We start from the raw sequence: 22,502 nt of genomic DNA, 5'->3' as shown, positions 1-22,502 counted from the left end.
TACGCTACCTCTTCCCGCGCCTCCTAAAGCGAGAGAAATGCCCTGGGGGGGTGGAAATACGTTGCGATCCGACCTGGAGACCAAAGTTGTCTCTTTTCGCGCCCACCTAAAACTGAAAGGAAGAGGCGTGGTGCAGCATCGGCCCTGAGATCACACCGGCGCCCAGGCTGGGCCCCGCCCCTCCCAAGCCCCGCCCCCCTGACCGTCTCTCCCTCCTGCACCCGTGGTTGGCTGCGCGGGGGGGTGGGCGTGTCTGGAAGCCGGCGCTAGGACCCGCCGGAGCGCCGCGGACGTCATGGAGCGGCGCCTGGGCCTCTGGTTGAGCGCGAGGCGCGAGTGATCGGTCGGTGGATTCCCTCGCGGGGGCCTGGCCCCGAGTCCGGAATCGAGGCCGAAGCCGGTACCGGGGAAGAGGAGAAGGGCGGGATTCCCTCAGGGGAAGAATCCAGCCTGGCAGGAGGTGAAGTCTTATTCCAGCCTAGTTTCGCTTTCCGCGTGTCCGGCTTCACGCTACTGGCCCTGCGCATCCAGCTGTTCCCTCTGCGGCGGTGCCCTTTATGCGGGCACAGCTCTGGCCTTATCTACTCCCAGGAGACGGCAGGGCGAGGCGGCCAGTGCGCAGAGGCTGATCGCGGCGCAGCTGATGCCTCCGAGCTCTGACGCCAGCGTGGGGGGTCCTTCCCAGCTGCTCCGGTTCTGTGTGAAGAGAGGGGCGGTCCTGCCCAGATTCCCCCCAGACGGAGGGGAGGGGCAGTGGAGGTGGGCGGGCCCTGCGGCTGTAGGGGCCTTAGGAACTAGCTCCCGCTCCTGCCCCACCCCCTAGGTATCAGGAAGGATGACCACGCTCACGCGACAGGACCTCAACTTTGGTCAAGGTAGAGAGGCTGGACCTGCGCACCCTGGCGGGGGGCGAGGGAGGTCCTGGGCTGGCGGACTTCCCCGAGCGCACCGGGTTCTGCCCCCTCGCAGTGGTGGCCGACGTGCTCTGTGAGTTCCTGGAGGTGGCGGTGCACCTGATCCTCTACGTGCGTGAGGTTTACCCCGTGGGCATCTTCCAGAAGCGTAAGAAGTACAACGTGCCTGTCCAGGTGAGCCCCACATCCAGACTGGGTGCACTGGGTCACCCCCGTATCACAGAGTGGGTAGAGAGGACATTTTTAACTTTCTTCCTTCTTCAGGCTCAGCCCTCTCAGTCCCCAGCGGCCGGGCCTTGCCTTCTAGTTCCCGGCAGCTGCTGATAGCCCGACAACCTCCCCCCCCTCACCGCAGTGGCGTTTGTTTCTGTCCCCTCTGAACTGGGAGTTCCCCTTGCTAGAAGTTAGGGACCGGGCCCTCCGATTAGAGCCCCCCAGCCCCCATCTTTGTATTTTAAAGGTCTCCTGAAGCTGGTGAATGGTTGGTTTGGGGAGGGGATTCCTATAAACCTCAGGCACCTTCCCTCTCCCCTCATTTACCCTAATTGTACGGGTTGCTTTAGGTTAAAAGGCAGACAAAGCAGTAAATATATGCTACTCTATCCCCAGCCTCAAGAAGTGCCTGTCCCTTAGAAAGCACTCCGTAAATATTAGAATAAATGACCGAATACTGGAAGGTGGTGGAAGCTTAAAAGATATATAGGGGGGAAAAAAACCCAAAAAATAAACAAACAAAAAGATATACAAGGGAGCTTCCCTGGTGGCGCAGTGGTTGAGAGTCCGCCTGCCGATGCAGGGGACACGGGTTCGTGCCCCGGTCCGGGAAGATCCCACATGCCGCGGAGCGGCTGGGCCCGTGAGCCATGGCCGCTGAGCCTGCGCGTCCGGAGCCTGTGCTCCGCAACGGGAGAGGCCACAACATTGAGAGGCCCGCGTAACGCAAAAAAAAAAAAAAAAAAAAAAAAAAAAAAAAGATATACAAGGAAAAGGCAAAAAAGAATCAGCACTTACTGAGCACCCACCGTGTACTAGGTACTTATCTCACTTAATCCTCACTTTTTTAAATGAGATCTTCCACAGATGAAGTAACTAAAGCACAGAGAAGTTAAGCCTGAGGCCACACAACTCCTTAGCTCCAGATTCTTTTTTTTAATAAATTTATTTATTTATTTATCTATCTATTTATTTATTTATGGCTGCATTGGGTCTTCGCTGCTGCGCGCGGGCTTTCTCTAGTTGGCGGTGAGCGGGGGCTGCTCTTAGTTGCGGTGCGCAGGCTTCTCATTGTGGTGGCTTCCCTTGTTGCGGAGCACCGGCTCTGAAGGCACGCGGGCTTCAGTAGTTGTGGCTCGCGGGCTCTAGAGCGCAGGCTCAATAGTTGTGGCGCACGGGCTTAGTTGCTCCGCGGCATGTGGGATCTTCCCAGACCAGGGCTCTTCTCTGCATTGGCAGGCGGATTCTTAACCACTGCGCACCAAGGGAAGTCTGTTCCAGATTCTTAATGTTCGAAAATGGATTAAATTTCTGGATCCCGTCTCTGGAAAAATGCCTGTATGCTCAAACACTCACGATTTAAAGACTTCTCAGACTCTGGAGGAGCTCAGTGACCCCACGTTAGGAACTCCTAATGCTATATTAAATGCTAATGTTGAGACTGAATTCTTAGGATCTTCTAACTTCTCTCCCTCTGTGGATAATTCAGTTCTTAGCCTCGTGATGGGAAGTCTGTCTCTTGGGTGGGGAGCCCTAGGGAACTGCTGCGCCTCTCTCCGAAGGCAGACAGGCCCTTGGGCTGCTGGAGGGGGTCTCCAATGACTCCCCCATCAGTGCTGCAGCCTCACCAGCCATCATGGGGTTGTGTGCAGATGTCCTGTCACCCGGAGCTGAACCAGTATATCCAGGACACGTTGCACTGCGTCAAGCCGCTGCTGGAGAAGGTGAGGGCACCAGGCCCCTAGTCCACCCCACCCTCAGTACTCCTCCATGCTCCAGGATGGGGTGATGCTGGGACCATACCGGGTCCCCATGACTCTTAACACCCAGAAGCCTGTGCCCTGCACTCTGGAGACCACCCCTGACCAGGGACAGGCCCCAGGGCATGTGGGCACGTTCAGGGCGTGCTGGGCCCGGGAGCCCTGGTTAGTGGAGTTGGCTGACTGGGGCCTGCCCAGAGGGTTTTGGGTCCTTCTCACCTGTTCATTTCTCCCCCTCTGCCCCCCAAGCTCTGTCTGAGCTTGGCCCCTCAGGGCTTCCTTATTCTACCTTATTCTGCTCCCTGGGACACGCCGGGACCCCTGCAGGGCCCAGGCATCCTCTCCTCTCCGCGGGTACCACTCATGTCTGGGGGCGCCTACTTCAACTTCTCAAACCTCTTTCTGGGCTCTCAGGGACTCTGGGCCTAGAAGCTGAGCAGGGCCGTGAGTGCACCTTTCCCATTCTTCCCTGGGCAGGGAGCAGGGGGCAGGGGCTGGGGGGTGGGGTAAGGGGGAGGCAGATGTCCAGTTCTGGAATCGGGGCTTCCTGTCCTTGCAGAACGATGTGGAGAAAGTGGTGGTAGTCATCTTGGACAAGGAGCACCGCCCAGTGGAGAAATTCATCTTCGAAATTACGCAGCCTCCGCTGCTGTCCATCAGGTGCGCTGCCTCGTCCCCCATCCACGTGCTCACTGGTGTGAGGTCCCTAGTAACACGGCCACCCTAACCCCTTTAAGGCAGCCCTTGAATGCCTTGCTAAAGGCCTGAGAGGAGACATGGCAAGGTGTGCTGACCTAACGAGGCCTGTTAGTGTCTGAGTCACAGCCGGCCGCCCAGTGGTCTCTGTGGACATCACACAGGTTACACGGAGACCCTCCAGTATCACACCTGGAAAATCACAACGTTGGTGAATGGCTAGTCCCAGCCTCATTTTATAGATGGAGAAACCAGGGTCCCGAGAGATGATCTTGACCTGGTCACCCAGAGCCAGGACACAGACCCCGTTTCCTGACTTCCCAGTCAAGCATCCATCCAGTCCCTAGTCAACTAGAAGTTGACCTTGGATGGGCGTGTTGGGCTGGTCAGCTGCCAGCTTCGTGCGGTGAGGTCAGGGCACTAGAATCTGTCCCCACTTGCTATGTGGCCTCGGGCAAACTCTGTCCCTTCCCGGCTTTGTGTCCGGTTCTCAGACTGGGCTGCATATTAGAACCACCTACTGGGGTTCCCTGTGCCCCTTTCCCCCCGCCACATTCTGACTTAATTAGCCTGGGATGGGACTCGGCTTTGGTTTTAAACTCCCCAGATGATGTCAACTGTGTAGAGACAGGTAGCCGGGGCCTCAGAAGTCAATACACTCGGAAGCACTAGGGGGACTCTGCACCGCCAGGGCTGCTCCCAGAGTTGCTTGCCTGCTGGTGGGAGGGGGACACCCATGTGCTGGGAGACCCTCCTCTTCTCTGCTTCCCAGCTCAGACTCCCTGCTGTCTCACGTGGAGCAGCTGCTCCGAGCCTTCATCCTGAAGATCAGTGTATGTGATGCTGTCCTGGACCACAACCCCCCAGGTGTGCTCACTCCCACCCCCTCTTCCCTGGGCATTTCCATGGCTACCTGTGTTGGTCTGTGTCCTCAGATCCCTACTTGGCTGCACCAAGCTCCCTCTCTTCCTTCCTGCCTTTTAGAACTCTTCTGAAAGCCCACCTCCTCCAGGAAGCTTCCCTGATGACTCCACCTGGGCTTTAGTCTCCCTGTTGACTGTGACTTGTCTGAACACTGGGTTTACACTGCTTTGCGGGGCTGCTGAGCCAGCTAGGGAGGTGGGAAGAGGCTGTGCCACGCGGCAGGCATGGGGTGGCCCAGGCTTGACCAAACTCTGGCCTCTTTAGGCTGTACCTTCACAGTCTTAGTGCACACGAGAGAAGCTGCCACTCGCAACATGGAGAAGATCCAGGTCATCAAGGTGAGATGAGACTGGTGTGGGAGGGTGGGCAGGGAGACCGCTGGGAGGCTCTGAAAACCAGAGTTCCATGAGAGCGAGGGCAGTGCCTACGGCAGGGCATTCATTACACTTCTTACGGCAGCGCCTGGCATCGGTAGGCTCTCACTGTGCGCTGGCTCTGTGGACACCCGCTTGTCATCGCCCCACCTGGGCACTTGGCGCTGAGAGCAGCGAGAGCCACCAGCTCATTGGGGGTTCTCAAGGGAGGGGATCCTTGATCCAGTTTCAGAACTGGTGTTTGGGGCTTGTTAAATCACTGGGGCTCCCAGCCCAGCTCAGATCTACAGACTCAGCCTCTCTCCGGTGGGGGAACCTAGGAATCTGCACGGCCAGCGATTCCCTGGTGACTCTGATGCTCCCCGAAGTCTGAGGAAGCCAGCTCCGGAAGGGGAGAGGGCAGCAAAGTGAGGGCGGGCCATGGACCAGCCCCCTGCCACCCTTCCCTTGTCCCCTCCCTAGGACTTCCCCTGGATCCTGGCAGATGAGCAGGACGTCCACATGCACGACCCCCGACTGATACCCCTGAAAACCATGACATCAGACATCTTAAAGGTAAGCTGCTTGGGCCCGAGTGTGCTTTATTTAGGGTGTGCTGAGGCCTTGTCAGGCGGCTTTTGGATCAAGGCTCGGGGGAGATGACCAGGGCATGCCTGGCTTAGGCTCCCAACTCCCTCTTTCCCTTAAACCCTGGCTGGGGCCACACAGCCCACCCTTGTCGGAGACCCCGTGGGTTCTCCAGAGTAGCTGCCCTGGCTGTCCACCTGACCACGGTGTTCGTTCCTGTCCATTAGATGCAGCTCTACGTGGAAGAGCGAGCTCATAAAAGCAGCTGAGGGTGTGCCTGCCCACCGTGGATGCCACAGCTGTCGCACTTTGGGGGCCCAGCCTAGGGCAGTGCTGCAGGGTCACTCTGATTCCAAGTGCTCTTATTGCCTCTATGTATGGACCACCCACCCTCCAGCCCGGGGCTGCTCAGGCTTGGTTGCCTTCATGGAGGAATCCTCCCCAGGAGGGCAGGGACAGGTGCTGGGACCTCAATTTCTCAGCCTCCTGGGATTCCGCTGGCCAGCGCTGCCTCAAATACTGTGCTGTGAGTTGTTTCAATAAAGAGCCCCCAGGGCTGAGCTGGGCTGTCACTCCCTGGAGGGGAGGGAGGTTGCTTCTCTACCAAAGTGCCGAGGACCTTGTACCCCGACCCCTAGACCCGACCCCAGGCTGGTTTTACTGAAAACATTTATTACAACAAAATGTCAGAGCTACGTGACAATTAAGTTCACAGACTGGTGGGTTTGCCCCAGGTGGGAACTGGGGCAGGGGGCCTCGCTGCCTTGCCTGGAGGGGACCTTTGGCAATCGGCTGGCCCAGACGGAGGACGGATGAATGGCTGTCAGAGGACAGGCTGTCAGGAGGGCCTGTGGAGGAGGAGGTGGGAGGGCAGGCGGGCCACCTCCTCTGGCCCCTGCATGGTCTAGCGCGGAGCCACGGAGGGGGCCGGGCTCCTGGTCACCCTGTGGCTGATGACGATGCTGCTGTTGGTGACGCGGGGACCGTACCAGCCTGCCCAGAACTGGGTGTCCTTGCCCCCGTGCTGGAAGAGGATGTGGCGGACACCTGGAGGGTAATCCGAGAAGGTGTGGGAGACCTGGGGGGAGGAGGGGAGAGGAAGTGACCACCAGCCCCGAAGAGGGGATGAGACAGGATGACCACTGAGCTGTAGAGGGGACGGCTGGAGTCAGGTCCTGCAGGGGAGAGCCCCCTGGCCAGAAGGCAGGGACTCCAGACAGAGGACTGGTGCATTCTGGGCCCTGGGGCTGCCCCAGATTTCCTGCCATCCTGGCCTTGGGAGAAGTGGATGGCGAGGGGCAAGCAGGTGAGGCCTCACCTCTGTCCACCTGGCATCGTTCCACTGATGGACGGTCACGGGCGGGGGCTCGAAGGAGGCCAGGACGATGTAGTCGGCCGAGGCCAGCTGTACTCGAATGTGGTAGGTGCAGCCACAGTCCGCTCTGGCGGCGAACCTGGGGGAGGGGAGGGCTTGGGACTGTGCACCCCAGTACAGAGGTGGCCCTGGAGGCCACCATCTCTGGAGGCGGGCAGGCAGCAGGCCCACGAATCGGAGCCCCGAGTCTCATTTCCCTGCTCTGCCCACGAGGCCCAGCCGGCTCCAGGGCTCCCTGTGCCCCACTGTGCCCCTGGGGTAAGCAGCCTGTCTGCGCTGGGCCTCAATCATCCCATCTGAGCAAAGAGGTAACCCTCCTGGGTGTTCCAGTGAAGATGTCATCGTAAAAAGCAAAAGGCTCTCTACAGAGATAAAGTCCTGGGCTGTAGGATCTGGGTCGCCGCCAGTACATTACAATGGAGGTTCGGGAGGGGTGGCCTGTGTGATGGGGGCTGCACAGAGCTCCCCCTCTGGTCAGCTGCACTGCAGCCCTGCACACCTCTCAAGCCCCAACCCCCCACCCTCAGAGTAGAGGCCCTGGGGCCTGGCTGGCATTAGGGTCCTGCTTCTGCCCTGGGCCAGGCCAGACAAAGTTCTGGGCACAGAGTAGGAGCTTGGGATAGAGTCGTGGGATGAACAGTGAAAGGGGTAGGGGAGGCAGACAGGCATGTGAGTATCCACGAGGTCCAGAGAGGCTGGGTCCTAGTGTCTCTTGCTCCAGGGCCTGTTAGTGACAACTCATCTGTAGGCCTCAGTCTCCCCATCTGTAAACTGGGGCTAACATCTGCTGATGCAGGGTTGGGGCGGGGGGCAGTGTTGAATAGGTGCTGGGCCTGTCAGTAGGGAGGGGGGCAGCCCTCGCCCCAGGACTCCGCCGGGCTCAGTGGGCACTCCCGAGAGGGGTTCTCAGGAAGAGCAGAGGGAGGGATGCAGACTGTGGGACTCGGGCGCGGGCCCCACTCACCAGTCCTTAACCACGATGTCCGGCCGGAACTTGTCCAGTAGCTCTTCCCAGTAGCCCTCGGCTTTGAGGTCTATCAGCTGCGACTTGAGACACATCCTGCAGAGCAGAGGCGAGGCGTGCGTCCCCAGGCGGGGCCCGGACCCAGGGGGCTGGTGCAGGGGCTGCAGGACAGGACCCTGGCTCCTGCCTCCGTGCAGGCCCGTGGGGAACGTGCGGGGAGTTTGACCCACTGGTGCCTGGGTGGCGATCATCCCAGTCCTTAGGCCCAGTGTCCCGGGCACCCAAGGAGGGCGCTTCCGTGAACTCAGGCCCCTAGACTGGGGACAACCATCCCTGACTTACCCAAACCACCTAACGGGCTCCCAGCCTCCTCAAACTGCTCGCCTCCCCCACTTGCCTCAACCCAGCCACTGAGTTGCCTCCTGCCCCAGGAAGAGGTAGATGCTGAGCTGGCTTTGGAACCCCCTTTCTGGAGCTTCACACACAGGCCCTCACTTAGGCCTGGGATTTGGCAAAAGGTTGTCCAGACCCTTTTCCCTCCACACAGCTTCTCAATTCAGTTCATCTTACTCATAGGACGTGGCAAAGTACTTCTTGACTTTGGGGTCAGGGAAGTCTGTGCCATGCGCCCCGGGGAGGCTCTCCACCTTCCACTGGTCCCCTCCGTTGGAGTCGATTTTCCAGGATCTCATATCCTCTAGGAAAAACAGAAGCTGCAGTAAGACCCTCTGGGTGAATGTTCAGCCTGGCCCTCTCCACCTGGTCCTGGGAGGGAGCAGGTAAGGCTCAGATCTCAAGGCATGCACCCCACGGCACCTTGGAGCCGCCCTACAAAGCCCCCCTCCCTGTGTTCCCACCTGTGCCCACCACATCAATTCTGATCTGGGCCCTCTGCCTCCCACTTTGTCCCTGAGCAGGTCAACACTTAACGTGAAGCTGGAAAAAAAGAAAAGAGTATGACCAGAAATTCTAAATGAACCTTTCCTCACTTCCACGTTGCCCAGGGGCTCTGGAAATACCCAAGTTTCAGTTCTCGAACCATTAAATTATGAAGGGCCTATGTGGGGAATTCTGTTTTTTTTTTTTGGTGGTACGCGGGCCTCTCACTGTCGTGGCCTCTCCCGTTGCGGAGCACAGGCTCCGGACGCGTGGGCTCAGCGGCCATGGCTCACGGGCCCAGCCACTCCGTGGCATATGGGATCTTCCCAGACCGGGGCACGAACCCGTGTCCCCTGCATCGGCAGGCGGACTCTCAACCACTGAGCCACCAGGGAAGCCCAGTAATTCTGTTCTTAATGGCTAATGTGAGTTTGTCCCAACTCAGACCACTTACTAGACGACTGGCATTCCCCTGACGTCAACGTCCAGGAGGTTAACTACATACTGGGATCTGGGGGGCTTTGCTGGTGGGTCGTGGGAACCTGCTCTGCCCACTCGGACCCCCTCTGCCCAGGGCAGGAGGGAGGACTGGGGGGCTGGGCATCCTCTGGGTTGGTGATGTGTAGTAACCCCGTATTGGTGGAAGGGTCCCCACCAGGTTGCCTTGGCAGGTCTGTAGGCGTAAGGCTGTCCCTCCCATCTCCCCCTTCAGACTGAGCTGAGAGGACCTCAGGAAACAGTGCTTCTCTACCCAGGCTTTCCAGAACAATCACCAGGAGAGCTTTTCCAAATTATTCCTTTGCTCCCTCTACTAGGAGCCCACATCTATTCCCCAGGTGCCCCGGGAGCCCCCCAGTAGAGAACCAGAAGAGGAATTCAGAAATCCAGAGCGGGCCAGTGCCCAGGGCAGGCGCAGGGGGAGAGCTGTGCAAGGCTGGGTGGCCGGCTCTGCAGGGCTGTGTGAGCTGCGCTGGTGGCCCGGCCCGGCTGGGCAGCTTCTGAACAGGATTTGGGGCAGGCCCGGAGACTTGAGTGTCTGGGGCACTGTCTATGGGGCCCCGAAGAGGGGCCTAAGGGCCTTCAGCAGTCAGGACTAGACCCCAGAAGCTGGGCAGTTCTAGATCTTTGAGCAAGACACTCATCTGGGGGGCCTCACGCTCCCCATCTATAAAATGGAGCCAAACCCTTCTTATCTGGCTAACTCTCGGGATCTTCATGAGGATAAAGAGAGGAAGGGATTCTAAGTGTACAAACTATGCCTCTTCATCCACTGCTGCGATACCTAAACAGGAAGCATGATGCCTGGTACTACATGAAGATGCTAAATGAAGAAAATAAAAAGCCTGGCAAATATATGAGAACACAAGCCAAACAGGAGCCTCAAACCATGTGATCGTAGTTGCCTCTGAAGTTCATTTCCTTCCTCGTATCATGGGGTGACGGGAGGATGATGACATTTCTAAGACCTCAGACTAGTGCCTGGCACACAGGAAGCCCTCCCTCAACATTCGACAGCACAGACTGAACTAAAGGGGAGGGGGTCTGCAGTGTGCTTATTCATTCAACAAACGTTTCCTGAGCACACGCTATGTGGACACAGGGTGCAGAGTGGCAAGATCTGTCAGGCCCCAGGAACTTGAAATTTGTGGCAGAGAGAAAAAAAAAAAAAAAGATTCCATTATTACAGGTTATGACCTGTGCTATGAAGGAAGGACATGGGGCGATGTGACAGACGTGGGGAGCACTGTTTGCAGACGGGGGATCAGGGCACGTCTCTGAACTGAGACCTGAAGAACGAGGAGAGGGACCAAGGGAGCATGACAGGTGTTGGGGGGAGTGGTGGTGATGAGAGAACATTCCAGGTAGTGTGGGAACAGCAAGTACAAAGGCCCTGAGGTTCAGGAAAGGGACAGAACCAGCCCAGCAGCAGGCCCCGGCCCACCTTCGGCACACGGGTTGCGCAGGAGGTTCCTGCGGAGGCTGCACAGAAAGTAGAAGACCTTCCAGTCAGCCACGGACTGGTCCCAGTCCTCAGTGACGTAGCCCTCATGCAGGCATTTGCGCTTCCAGAGGGTCACAAGGTCGATGAGGTCGCGCCAGAGGCTGCAGACAGGGCGGCAGTTCAGCAGCAGCTGGCGAGCGGGCAGGTGCGTGAACACCTCCAGCAGGATGCTCTCGGGCAGCTGGTTGATGCTGACCAGGGCCATGGCCGTGGTGGGGTGAGAAGCATGCACAGGCCTGTGGGGAGCAACAGTGGTCATGAGCTCTGACCAAGGAGGTGGACCCCTTAGAGCCCCAGGGACCTGGGCCAGGGAACACTGGAGCCCCTTTCCAGTACATGGTAGACCCTCAAAATAAAGAGTGGCCACATGTTATGCACATTTGAAAGAGTGCAATAAAAATATTGATAAAGTCTTCAGGGACTCATTTTTTAAGAGACCCCACCCCCCATTAAAAAATTAATGGCTTAATTTTCAGTTGGTGGGCCTAGAGAACTGTAAGATTTTGCCAAGGCCATGCTGTTGTCTGTAAGCTCTGCAAAGGTTTTCAGTGATGTTATTTTAATACTATGAATTCACCGTTAGAACATAAAATCTTGGGACTTCCCGGTGGCACAGTGGTTAGGAATCCGCCTGACAATGCAGGGGACATGGGTTTGATCCCTGGTCCTGGAAGATCCCACATGCCGTGGGGCAACTAAGCCCGTGCGCCGCAACTACTGAAGCCTGCACGCCTAGAGCCCAATCTCCACAACAAGAGAAGCCACTGCAATGAGAAGTCCACACACCACAAGGAAAAGTAGCCCCCGCTCGCTGCAACTAGAGAAAGTCCACACACAGCAACAAAGACCCAATGCAGCCAAAAATAAAAATATAATAATTTTAAAAAGTGTGAGGGAAAGAATATATATATAAAAAAAAAAGAACGTAAAATCTTTATTACATCCACAGACTAGCTCACAATTTAAGTGATGGGCTGAGAAACAAACTTTCTCTCCCCAAATGGCCCACTTTAGCTGTGATAATACATCCCAATGAGGAGGCTCCCCACACGGTTCTGCGTTGGGCATCAGGCCACTCTGAAATGCCCAGAAACGGAAAAGCACGTTGAAGGTGAAGAAGCAAGATTGCTTGGGTTTGAATCCTGGCCTGGAGTGACTCGCTGGGAAGGTAGTCCCCCCCCAAAAAAAGGTGGTAACTGTCCCGACCTCAGAAGGGCTGGGAGGACTGAGTTAGTACAAGTAAAGCATTTAGCACAGGGCTGGTTGAGAAGTGCTCCACAGCATCATTAACCACACTCCTAGCCTCAGAGCAAAACAACTCTCCAGTAGTTGCAGAGGTACCCGCCCCCAAGAACACATTCCTCCCTCCTACATCTGAACTGCACAGGGTTTGGGAAAATTACAGTGCCACCACCTTGGCCTGAATCTTGCCTGGGGGGATCCTGGTTATCCAGCTGTCTAAGGGGATTCCCTCAGGTGGGTGGGAGTGGGCCTGTAGCCACTCAAGATGGCTGGAGCAAAAAAAAAAAAAGATGGCTGGAGCAGATAGGCCTTATCTGCTTATGGGTGGGGAAGGGAATATTCTCCTGGGACACGTAGGGACACTGGGGAGACTTCAGTTTTCATTGCGACTTGGCCAGAGAAGCAGTTGTTGACGTAAAACAATAAAACAGCCAGATATTTTACCAGCAAAACAGATTTATTTGGGAGCAGCAAAGAATTGAAATTTGGGACGTGCAACTAGTGAACCACTTGTAAGTCCTGTTAGGCAAAGCAGAGGGAATTCTTTTATAGAAGAGATGGGAGGGACTGTTATAAACAAAAAGTCTGCTGGAGGAAACTGGGAGTTCCAAATATAGTGACTTTTCAATGGCTGAGTTGTGACAGTCTACCATTAGCTAAGCTGTTGCCAGGAAAAGAGAAAATCTTTCTTCCTCCTGCTGGCACTAGTAGTGTTACTTCCTGCCAGAGATCTGTATTGATTCTTCCTGTATTGACTGTCAAGCACTCCCCGCTTCTGGCCTCCCGACTCCATTTTAGTGAGGTTTCGCTTCATTAATTTTCACATTTCCCCCTTTTGATCAAGATCTTTCTCCAAAAGCATCACTGATCAAGAGTCAGGGTTTTTGTCTGTTTTTTAAATCAGCATTCAGTGGCCTTTTGTCCCGTGATGCCAGGAATGATCTTTTCTGGGTGTCCTGTCCCATGTTAGAGGGAAAGTGCACAGATTGGAAACCTATTGTGGTCACATTTGAGTAACAAGGAGGGGTAGGAGGGAGATCTCTCAGGAACTTCCCATCCAAAAGTCTGTATCTTAGAACAGTGAATACAGCAAGGGCACACTCAAAACTGAAGGAATTAAACAAGAATTTTGTAAAGAAGATGTGGTACATATATACAATGGAATATTACTCAGCTATAAAAAGGAACGAAACTGGGTCATTTGTAGAGATGTGGATGGACCTAGAGACTCATACACAGTGAAGTAAGTCAGAAAGAGACAAACAAATATCTTATATTAACACATATATGTGGAATCTAGAAAAACAGTACAGATGAACCAGCTTGCAAGGCAGAGATAGTGACACAGATGTAGAGAACAAACGTATGGACACCAAGGGGGGAAAGCAGGGGGTGGTGGTGGTGGTGGTGGGATGAATTGGGAGATTGGGATTGACATATATAAACTAATATGTATAAAATAGATAATAAGAACCTGTATAAAAAAAAAATTAAATTAAAAAAAGAATTTTGGGGCTTCCCTGGTGGCGCAGTGGTTGAGAGTCCGCCTGCTGATGCAGGGGACACGGGTTTGTGCCCCGGTCTGGGAAGATCCCACATGCCGCGGAGCGGCAGGGGCCGTGAGTCATGGCCGCTGAGCCTGCGCGTCCGGAGCCTGTGCTCCGCAACGGGAGAGGCCACAGCAGTGAGAGGCCCGCGTAACGCAAAAAAAAAAAAAAACCAAACAAACAAACAAACAAAAAAACAAAAAAAGAATTTTGGAATGACACAGTGTAGGAATAAACATGAAATAATTAAACAGTATTGTTATCTCAAAGGAAACTGTTTGGAATCAGATGTTTTATCAATGATACAGACTGTAGGTTGAAAAATTCAAGAAACTGAATTTGGATAAGAATCCAGAGTCAGTTTTATAGTCTAGATGAAAGAAAGACACTTCTGTGAATTCTAAACCTTCTAACAGGCCTTGTCTAGACATCTTGGGCAAGCTGTCTCATCAGATGTCATCTGCTTCAAATCCAGGAAATCTTTACCTTCAGGTCACCAGATGGTGTGCAGGTCCAGTTAGGGTCTGGTGCTTTCTTAGATGTGTCACATGAATCCAAGAGTCTGTTCTCTGAAGTTTGGAGGCACAAGGGTAGGTTAGCAGTACCTGATGGGGCCTTTCCAGTGAGGTTGAAGAGAGTCCTTCTTGAGGTGTCTTTTCCTGTACATGAAATCCCCAGGTTGAAAGGTGTGATGCTTAAGGTCTTCGTCTCCCAAGAGCGCACTATGAAGAAGATTGCTCTACCAAGCATTGTTATTTTTAATAGAAGCAATCAGGCCTTTACAATATTGAAATATATCTCCTTTCATCAGCTGTGGGTCAAAAGTGGGTGGGGCAAGGAACACTGGGTGTCCTGTGACTACCTCAAAGGGTGAGAGTTTGAGTTCTGAAAGGGGTGGATCTGAGATTTAGAAGGACCGATGGCAATGCTTTTTGGGGGGAGGGTCTCTATGAATTTTGCCCACTAGGTCTTAATATTGCCATCAGAACGTTCCACTAACTCTGAGGATTGAGGATAGAAAGTACAGTGAAAATGTTGTAAAACCAGTTAAAGAGCACAAACTTGTCGAAGCACCTGACCAGTAAAATGGGTTCCTTGATCACTGTGAAGTGCAAGAGGGGCTCCCCAGGTAGGGATAATCTTTTCTATCAAAATTGTAGCCACAGAAGAAGCAGTGGCCTGTCTGCAAGGGAGGGCTTCAATCCGATGAGAAAACATACAGACCATGTAATAAAATATATTTATATCCATGAGATGGGGACAGCTATGTGAAATCCATCTACCAAACTTTTATTTTAATTGGAATATAGTTGATTTACAATGTTGCATTGGTATCAGGTATACAGCAAAGTGAATCAATTATACATACGTGTATGTCCACTCTTTTTTGGATTCTTTCCCATATAGGTCATTACAGAGTCTTGAGTGGAGTTCCCTGTGCTATACAGTAGGTCCTTATTAGTTATCTATTTCATACAGAGTAGTGTGTATACGTCAATCCCAATCTACTGATTTATCCCTCCCCCGCTTTCCCCTCTACATCTACCAAACTTTGAATGGCCCATTACGCAATTCAAAGTGTCTGGGAACAGTGCAAACAGGTTTCCCTGGATTGTATTTTGGACAGGTGGGACAAGAAGGGAGGTACTTTTTGTGGCCTTATTAATATTTCCCCACCAACATTCATTCATGAATGCTATCATTTTGTCACTGGACCAAGAGTTCAATGCATGTACAGTGCTGAGGTGTGGGAATCAGAATTTCTGGGAGGACCAGTTTGTTATTTGGCCCAAACCAGAGTTTTCTCTTTCTATTGAACCAGCAGTTCCTAGATCCCCAATACTGTTTTACCTTTTCTGGGGCATTGGGCATTTCTAGATGGTTATCTTGGGGAGCATCCTTTTGGATCATACCGGAAGTTTGGTCATGGGTTCCTTCGAGAGCAGCATTTGGGGCAGAAATATCAGCAAGGTGGTTTCTTTCAGCCTATAGGGACTCAAGCTCGGAATGCCCAGGGATCTTAATAATAGTCAAGGCAGCTGTCAAGAGTATAGCGCCTAACTGATTTTGCATATAAGAGCCATTTTTAATCTTTTCCCCATTAGAGGTAGGGAAACCTTGTTTCCATGTTATTCCAAAGTCACGGGTTGCTCCAAAGGAATACTGACTACCAGTATAAATGTTTGCAGTTTTGCCCTTGGTTAAACTACAAACCTCAGTGAGGGCATATAATTCAGCCTGTTGCATAATTAAGCTGTAGGTAAAGGCACTGCTTCCACAATATCAAAAGGAGTGGCAATGGCATACCCAGCACGATCTTTACCACTTTCTCCCTTTAAATAAGAACCATCAGTAAACCATGAAAAATCTGCATTGGTTGGAGGAGTCTCCTCTAAATTATTACACGGAGTCAAAGGGTGACCAGTAAGGGTCAGGCAGTGGTGAGGGGTTTCGTCAGTGAAGGAGAGGAGAAGAGTAGCAGGGCTGAGGTTGGTGCAGTGTGAAAGAGCTATGTGAGGAGCAGTTAGCAAAAGGATTTCATAAGAGGTGAGGCAACTGAATGAAAAATGTTGAGTGGACGAGAATTTAGGAGGGCTTCCACTGCATGGAAGCATGCAGTACGAAGATGGGGTATGAAGATGGTTAAAGGGGATCCCATGATTGTCTCTTTGGTGGCCTTAACCAGAAGGACAGTAGAAGGAATGGCTTTGAAGCAAGGGGGATATACCTGTGCCACAGGGTCCAGCTGTTGCCTACAATACCCTCAAAACATTTAGATAACTGGGATCCCATTTTTCAGGGGTTTTTCTCTAGAGCAAAAGAATCATTCTCAAACAGCCCACAGGCCAAATACCAGCACAGTTCCTACAAGCCCCCTGTTTTTGGGCTCCAGGACATTCCCTGCCTTCTCACATACAAAGAGGGAAAAGGGAAGCTGGTAATTAGGATGCCCAAGGGCAGGGAGTCTCATTAAGCTTTTCCTTATGTCTTCAAAAGCTGTGTCATCTTGATCTCCCCAATTAATGGGTTCCGATTTGCTGGTTTTTAATAAAGCACGTAGGGGCTGAGCCAGAAGAGAGAAAATTGGGCTCCGATTTCAACAGTAGCCAGATAGCCCAAGAAAACCTTAGGAGCTCAGTTTTTGATTCTGGGCAGTTCAGGATGTCATGGAGTCTATCTAGATTCAGTAGTCCCTGTTCTGAGATCACGTGCTCTAAATACTGAACCTGAGTTTGAGCAAAGTGCCATTTTTCTTTGGAGACTTTATGTCCCTTTAAGGCCAAAAATTTTAGCTGGTGGATGCTGTCTTCCTGTGAGGAGGTTTGAGAAGGACAGCATAGGTGCAAATCATCTATATAATGTAACAAAGTAGAACCTGCAGAAAACTTTACATCATCTAAATCAGCTTTCAAGATTTGTGAAAAGTAAGAAGGACTTTCTGTGAAACCCTGGGTCACTGCTATACGAGTATATTGTTGTCCGTTCCAGGTGAAGGCAAAAAGATATTGGCTAGCCTTATCAACTAGAATAAGTTGGAAAATACACTGCATAGATCAGTCACAGTGAAAAACTGGCTTCAAGTGGGAATGGATGTCAGTAGCATGCAGTGGTTAGGAACAACTGGGTGTTGAGAGATAACAATGTTTATTGCTCAGAGGTCCTGGATAAACCTCCATCCTCAGCCCTTGGGTTTTCTCACAGGTATAACAGGTGTATTACAGAGACTAGTGCAAGGGATAGTGAGGCCCTGAGCCTTGAAATCTTCTATCATGGGTTTTCTATCTGAAGGGCTTCTTTACTTACAGGGTACTGATTAATTCTGAAGAGAGTTTAGAGGGATCTATTTGGATCTTAATGGGAGGGTACACTGTGAATTTTGCCAATATCAGTTGGAGATTTTTGCCTATAAGGAGGGTGGTGGCTGATTCAACAGGGACAAATGATCAGTGTTTCAAGAATCGGCCCCAGCAGTGCCGGAAACAGAACAAATAAAAGATGTCGAAGGGTCTTTTAATTTACCAGGTTGGCTATTTAGATGGCTACTGTCAAATTCTAGAATTATTTCCCCCTTTTGGGAGAAAGAAATTCGGCATAATACTCTTCCAAGACGTCTTGGCCTAATAAGTGAATGGAGGGAGACGAGCTAAGGAGAGAAAGTGTGTCTCTCTCAAAGGGCCTAAACAAAAGGGAAAAGGTTCAGAGACAGGAGCCTGTTGCGGATTATCAGAGATCGCCACTATGGGAACCGTATCAGGGCTCTGCAGTGGGGCTGAGCACCGGGACTGTGGCTCCGCTGTCAGTAAGGACAGAGATTCCTCCCCAATCTGGAGAGTTGTTTCTTCGAGCTGATTAACAGGGAGGATTGGGAAGAGCCCCTGTAGTTCCTCAGGGCCCCCTCATTGGGCATTAGGAGGACACTGGAAAGGCTGAGAGAGCTGAAAACTCCTAGAATGCTTTAATTTGTAACGGTCTTTTTTCCGATGCCCTGGCTTTTTGCGATAGCCGAAGTTAGGTTTTTGGTTTTGTTTATGGACCTTCATTTGCTGGAGTTGAAGATTAAGAATTTAGTGGTTTGGGCTTCCCTGGTGGCGCAGTGGTTGAGAGTCCGCCTGCCGATGCAGGGGACGCGGGTTCGTGCCCCGGTCCGGGAAGATCCCACATGCCACAGAGCGGCTGGGCCAGTGAGCCATGGCCGCTGAGCCTGCGCGTCCGGAGCCTGTGCTCCGTAATGGGAGAGGCCACAGCAGTGAGAGGCCCTTGTACCGCAAAAAAACAAACAAACAAAAAAAAGAATTTAGTGGTTTTTCTTTTTGGTGACTCATCTAGGGTGCAAGTGAGCTGATCTGCCAAATGCATCTAGAGTGGACACAGTTTCCCGCTCCATCCTGGGTCTTTTATTAATTAATTTATTTTTGCTGGGTTGGGTCTTCGTTTCTGTGCGAGGGCTTTCTTTAGTCGTGGCAAGCGGGGGGCCACTCTTCATCACGGTGCGCAGGCCTCTCACTACCGCGGCCTTTCTTGCTGCGGAGCACAGGCTCCAGACGCGCAGGCTCAGTAGGTGTGGCTCACGGGCCCAGCCGCTCCGCGGCATGTGGGATCCTCCCGGACCGGGGCACGAACCCGTGTCCCCTGCATCGGCAGGCGGACTCTCAACCACTGCGCCACCAGGGAAGCCCCTGGGTCTTTTAAATAAAAGAACAAGATCCTGGTTCAGCCCATTAATAAACATGGAGGTGACAGTTACCCTAGTGGACGCAACATCTGAAGGAAGACCAGAGTTTTCTTTAAAAATAACCTGAAGTCGATTAGAATAGCCATGAACAGGTTCATCAGATTTTTGTATGCAAGGCTGACCTTTGTTCTGATCAACAGGCTTAGGAAAGGCGACTGTAATTCCTCAGGGGAGGTTTTCAGTGAGTGTTCTAGCCTCTTGCCAAAAGTTAGGGGATTGCTCTTCTAAATCCCCTCCAGAATGTTCCCATGGGCTAGTTTCATCCAGTGTTTGCTTGACCCTCACCAACAAGCACGTGGACTAACTGATATAAATCTGAGAAACCAGACTGGTAGGTTTGAACAAGTATTAAAATCTTCAGCAAACCTAAGGGGGTCCTCAGTTACTTTAGGAAACTCTTGAACTGTGGCTCACAAGTTGGCTTAGTCCAGGGAACATAAGTAATTTGGGGTTTATTTCAATCCTCAGAAGATTAACTTTAAGGAGGAGGTTCTGATAGGCTCAGAGGAGGGAGCAGGGAGAGTCAGCGGAGCTGTAGGGAAAAAGGGAAGTTCAGCGAGAGAACTAGACTGGGGAGGTGCAGAAGGAAAGGAAGATGGCGCCTGGGATGGGCTTGAGCACAAGACGACTGCCAGTACCCAGAGACAAAGAAGACGGGGTAGGGGAAAAAGAGACCTCAGAAGACATTTTGTCTTATTTTAATATTTTATTTGCCTCAGTTACTTTAAAAATTGTATATTGCAAAGAGGCAATTTTAGACTCCTGATACGTTTTGGAAGCCTTAAAATACCAATCAAAATTGGTGTCCAGTTCAGTTTTGACAACTGCAGATCTGTGGCTGTCTAACACAATTTTAAGAAAGGAAGTTTGGGGAGTTCAGAAGTTCCCCATGCTGGTCACTGATGTTCTAAATTACGTCTGTTTCAATTGGTCCATTTAGTTAAAAATGTATATAAGGAGAGACAGCAGTTTTTAAACATAAAATTGCTCAGGGTCCCTGAAAAGGTGGGGGGGGGCACCCTCAAAACATTTAGATAACTGGGATCCCATTTTTCAGGGGTTTTTCTCTAGAGCAGAAGAATCATTCTTAAACAGCCCACAGGCCAAATACCAGCACAGTTTCAATAGGAACAGCCTGGTTCCAAAAGTAGTCGGTCTGAAAGCTAGCACAGTTCCAGTTGGAACAGCGTGACTTCAAGAGTGAGGCTGAAGTGCCAACCAAGTACTCACAAACAAGGCCTTAACAAAAAAGGACGAAGCCTTCAAACAGATCCCAAATAAAACCTGGAGAGCTTCAAAACGCAAAAAGAGCGGAGCTCAGATCCAGGAGAAAAACTTACCCTCAAACTGCAAAGTTGGTGAGAAAGCAGTGAGTTCTGTGGGATCTGTGGGTACCAGCACCTGTTTGCTCACCAGCCTCGGAGTTGTTGGGGGTCTTCTCTGGATCTCAGTGAAACCTCCGTGTAATGTTAACCTAAAACAATAAAATAGCCGATTATTTTACTTGCAAAACAGGTTTATTTGGGAGCAGCAAATAACTACAAGGCAGGATATGCAACTATGGCGAACCACTTACAAGTCCTGTTAAGCAAAGGAGAAGAGACTCTTTTACAGAGAAGAAGGGAAAATTGGGTGGGGCCGTTATAAACAAAAAGCCCATTGGAAGAGACGGGGAGTTGGAAGTATAATGGCTTTTCATTGGTTGAGTTGTGACAGTCTCTCATTGGCTGAGCTGTTGCCAGGCAAAGAGAAAATCATTTTTTCCTCCTGCTGGCAGTAGTAGTCTCACTTCCTGCCAGGTAGGCTAAGTATGCCTCTTGATGTTGGGATTGTACTGACTGTCAAGTGTTCCTCTTCCTCATTTCCTGACTCCATTTTAGTGAGGTTTCCCTTTTTGAATTTTCACACAGCTCACAGTCTTCTCAAAGCTTTCATCCCATTAAAAAAATGAGGGTGGGCACATACTCCGGCACCTGCCCAGGGAGAAGTATTTTTCCATTACCAGAGAAAAACCCCCCCAAAAAACAGATAAATAAGGTACTTGCAGCTTGTGCAAAATGCTATGATGGAAAAAAATATTCCACGCGGCCAGGTCTTCCCATTTTTCAGGAATTTTAAACATTTTAAAAATACATGAAATCTGTCAAATTTTAAATGTTGGCAACTTCTAAAAGAATTGTCTAGGTCAAATAAAAGTCCCTGGGCTCCAAGTTAGAGGGGTCTTAGGTACAAACACCTGCTCGACCTATCGTCCAAAGTCTGGTCTTTCGCTCTGGTCGCATGTCATCACTGGTCGCTCTGGTCGCATCCATCCCCAAAGCCTGAATGCAGAAGGGTGGAGGGGGTGAAGGTCATCCTGGGGCATTCTGGGGTGGAAACGTCCACATCAGCCCTAAGAAGCCACCTCGCATCGATTGGGCTTCCCACGTACCAGGCCCAGGGCCACACGCTGTCCTTTTCTCCATAGACCCTCCCTACAACCACTCGAGACACTGTTATTAAGTCCATTTCCGAAAACGGAAACTGCGGCTTGGGGAAGTTAGGCCCCCGTCCCAGGTCCTGCGGGCGTGATGGTGCCGAGTCCCTAGACTGTCCCCTGGCCGGGGCGCTGCACGCGAGGTTAAGCCGGAGCGGCCGCGGACGCCGAGGATACTCCGGGACGGCCAAGCCGGGAAGCGAAGAGCTCCGCGCCGAGTTATCAGGCCCTAGAGACTGGCCCCGCCCCGCGCGCCGCCCCGCCCGGAAGCGGCTCCCCCCAGCACCCTTCCCGCGGCTGCCGGCTTCCCGGCCGGCCGGAGACAGCGTCCTCGGGCTCGGTTAACGTCCTGACGACCCCCCCAGCGCCGAACATCCAAGCCCTCTCCCGCACCTGTCGCCCCCCTACCCGTCCCCTGCCTGGGCCGAGATCTGGGCGCGGGTCGGAGCGCTCGGCGCGACCTGAGCTCGGGGTCTGCCTGGAGCCTACGGCCTCGGCGGCGCCGTCAGCTCTCGCCCCGCCCGGCGCCTGCGTCACGCGCCGCGCTCAGGCCGCCTCCCTCGCGGCCCCAGCCTGCTGCTCCTGCGACTTCGCCCCGCCCCACGCCGGGACCACTTTCCCAGGCGCGAGCAAAGAAATCTGGTGTCCGCAGGGTCGGGGCGGCGTCAGGGGAGCTCCAGACCTCGTTTCCTGAAGCTCAGTCTTTCCTTCCAGGCGGTGGGCGGCTCAGCAGTGGGGACCCAGTTTCTGTCTGCTCCCACTTCCCTCCGGTAGGTCGGAGCCTCCTTCTGACCTAACCCTTCCCCTCTGGGGGCCACTCCTTAGACCTCTATTCCGGTTCCCTGCAGGGAGGGAGGTGGGCCCCCGCCTGGAGGGTGACTGCTGAAACTCTGGCCTTGGGCCTGGTTCGTACGTCCCTAGGACTTACTCAGAGGTAAAAACCGCTCTGCGTTTTTGCTGGGATTAAGTTCATTAATTCCTTTCTTCATTCCACAAATAATTATCAAGCACCTACTTCAGCCAACCACAAGGGATCATGCAGGGTGTGCACTGCCCAAGGGTGCCTGATGCAGGCCAGGTTGTTAACTCAGGGCTGCATATTCTCCGAGGAAGAGTGTGTTTTGCTAACTTGCCATACAGTTAGTGGGCGGTGGTCCTGAGACAGGCTGGGACCTGGGACCCTTTGCTGCAGTGCTCGCACCTGGACAATCTCCTTGAGCTGACAAGCTACAAAAAAACTATAAGGGACTAAAAATAACTGCGTGCATGTGCAGTTGGGGCAAATTATGGACAACAAGATACAAAAAGACCAAAAACCCAACTGCCACTTCTGAAG

At 52.5% G+C, this 22,502-nt stretch overlaps 2 protein-coding genes across 11 annotated transcripts; one reads left to right on the top strand and one right to left on the bottom strand.

The window, feature by feature from the left end:
* The first annotated feature begins 263 nt into the window (after positions 1–263).
* On the top strand, positions 264–6,020 carry MAD2L2 (mitotic arrest deficient 2 like 2). 2 transcript variants are annotated; one of them, XM_032634398.1, is made up of 9 exons: positions 264–400; positions 824–875; positions 970–1,088; positions 2,780–2,851; positions 3,447–3,547; positions 4,356–4,450; positions 4,772–4,845; positions 5,344–5,436; positions 5,676–6,017. In XM_032634398.1, exons 2-9 carry the CDS (start codon positions 836–838, stop codon positions 5,715–5,717), a joined length of 636 nt encoding a protein of 211 aa, XP_032490289.1. In that variant the 5' UTR covers positions 264–400; positions 824–835; the 3' UTR covers positions 5,718–6,017. The 2 variants fall into 2 exon arrangements, with proteins under 2 accessions (XP_032490289.1, XP_032490281.1); XM_032634390.1 differs by having other exon boundaries at positions 275–460; positions 5,676–6,020.
* An 80-nt stretch (positions 6,021–6,100) lies between these two features.
* FBXO6 (F-box protein 6) lies at positions 6,101–21,960 on the bottom strand. Of its 9 annotated transcripts, XM_032634299.1 has the most exons (9): positions 21,575–21,643; positions 20,936–21,011; positions 20,031–20,164; positions 13,944–14,116; positions 10,609–10,904; positions 8,358–8,484; positions 7,788–7,883; positions 6,767–6,902; positions 6,101–6,526 (listed from the first exon to the last, which is right to left on the bottom strand). In XM_032634299.1, exons 5-9 carry the CDS (start codon positions 10,871–10,873, stop codon positions 6,353–6,355), a joined length of 798 nt encoding a protein of 265 aa, XP_032490190.1. In that variant the 5' UTR covers positions 10,874–10,904; positions 13,944–14,116; positions 20,031–20,164; positions 20,936–21,011; positions 21,575–21,643; the 3' UTR covers positions 6,101–6,352. The 9 variants fall into 9 exon arrangements, with proteins under 9 accessions (XP_032490190.1, XP_032490209.1, XP_032490170.1 ...); XM_032634318.1 differs by lacking the exons at positions 20,936–21,011; positions 21,575–21,643 and adding an exon at positions 21,849–21,938; XM_032634279.1 differs by lacking the exon at positions 20,936–21,011 and having other exon boundaries at positions 21,628–21,697.
* Between the last annotated feature and the right edge of the window lie 542 nt (positions 21,961–22,502).

This window comes from Phocoena sinus, chromosome 1 (genome assembly GCF_008692025.1).
Source record: "Phocoena sinus isolate mPhoSin1 chromosome 1, mPhoSin1.pri, whole genome shotgun sequence".
In the NCBI taxonomy this organism is placed as follows: domain Eukaryota; kingdom Metazoa; phylum Chordata; class Mammalia; order Artiodactyla; family Phocoenidae; genus Phocoena; species Phocoena sinus.
Note: the sequence above shows the minus strand (reverse complement) of the source record. Positions and strands in the feature narration are given on the sequence as shown.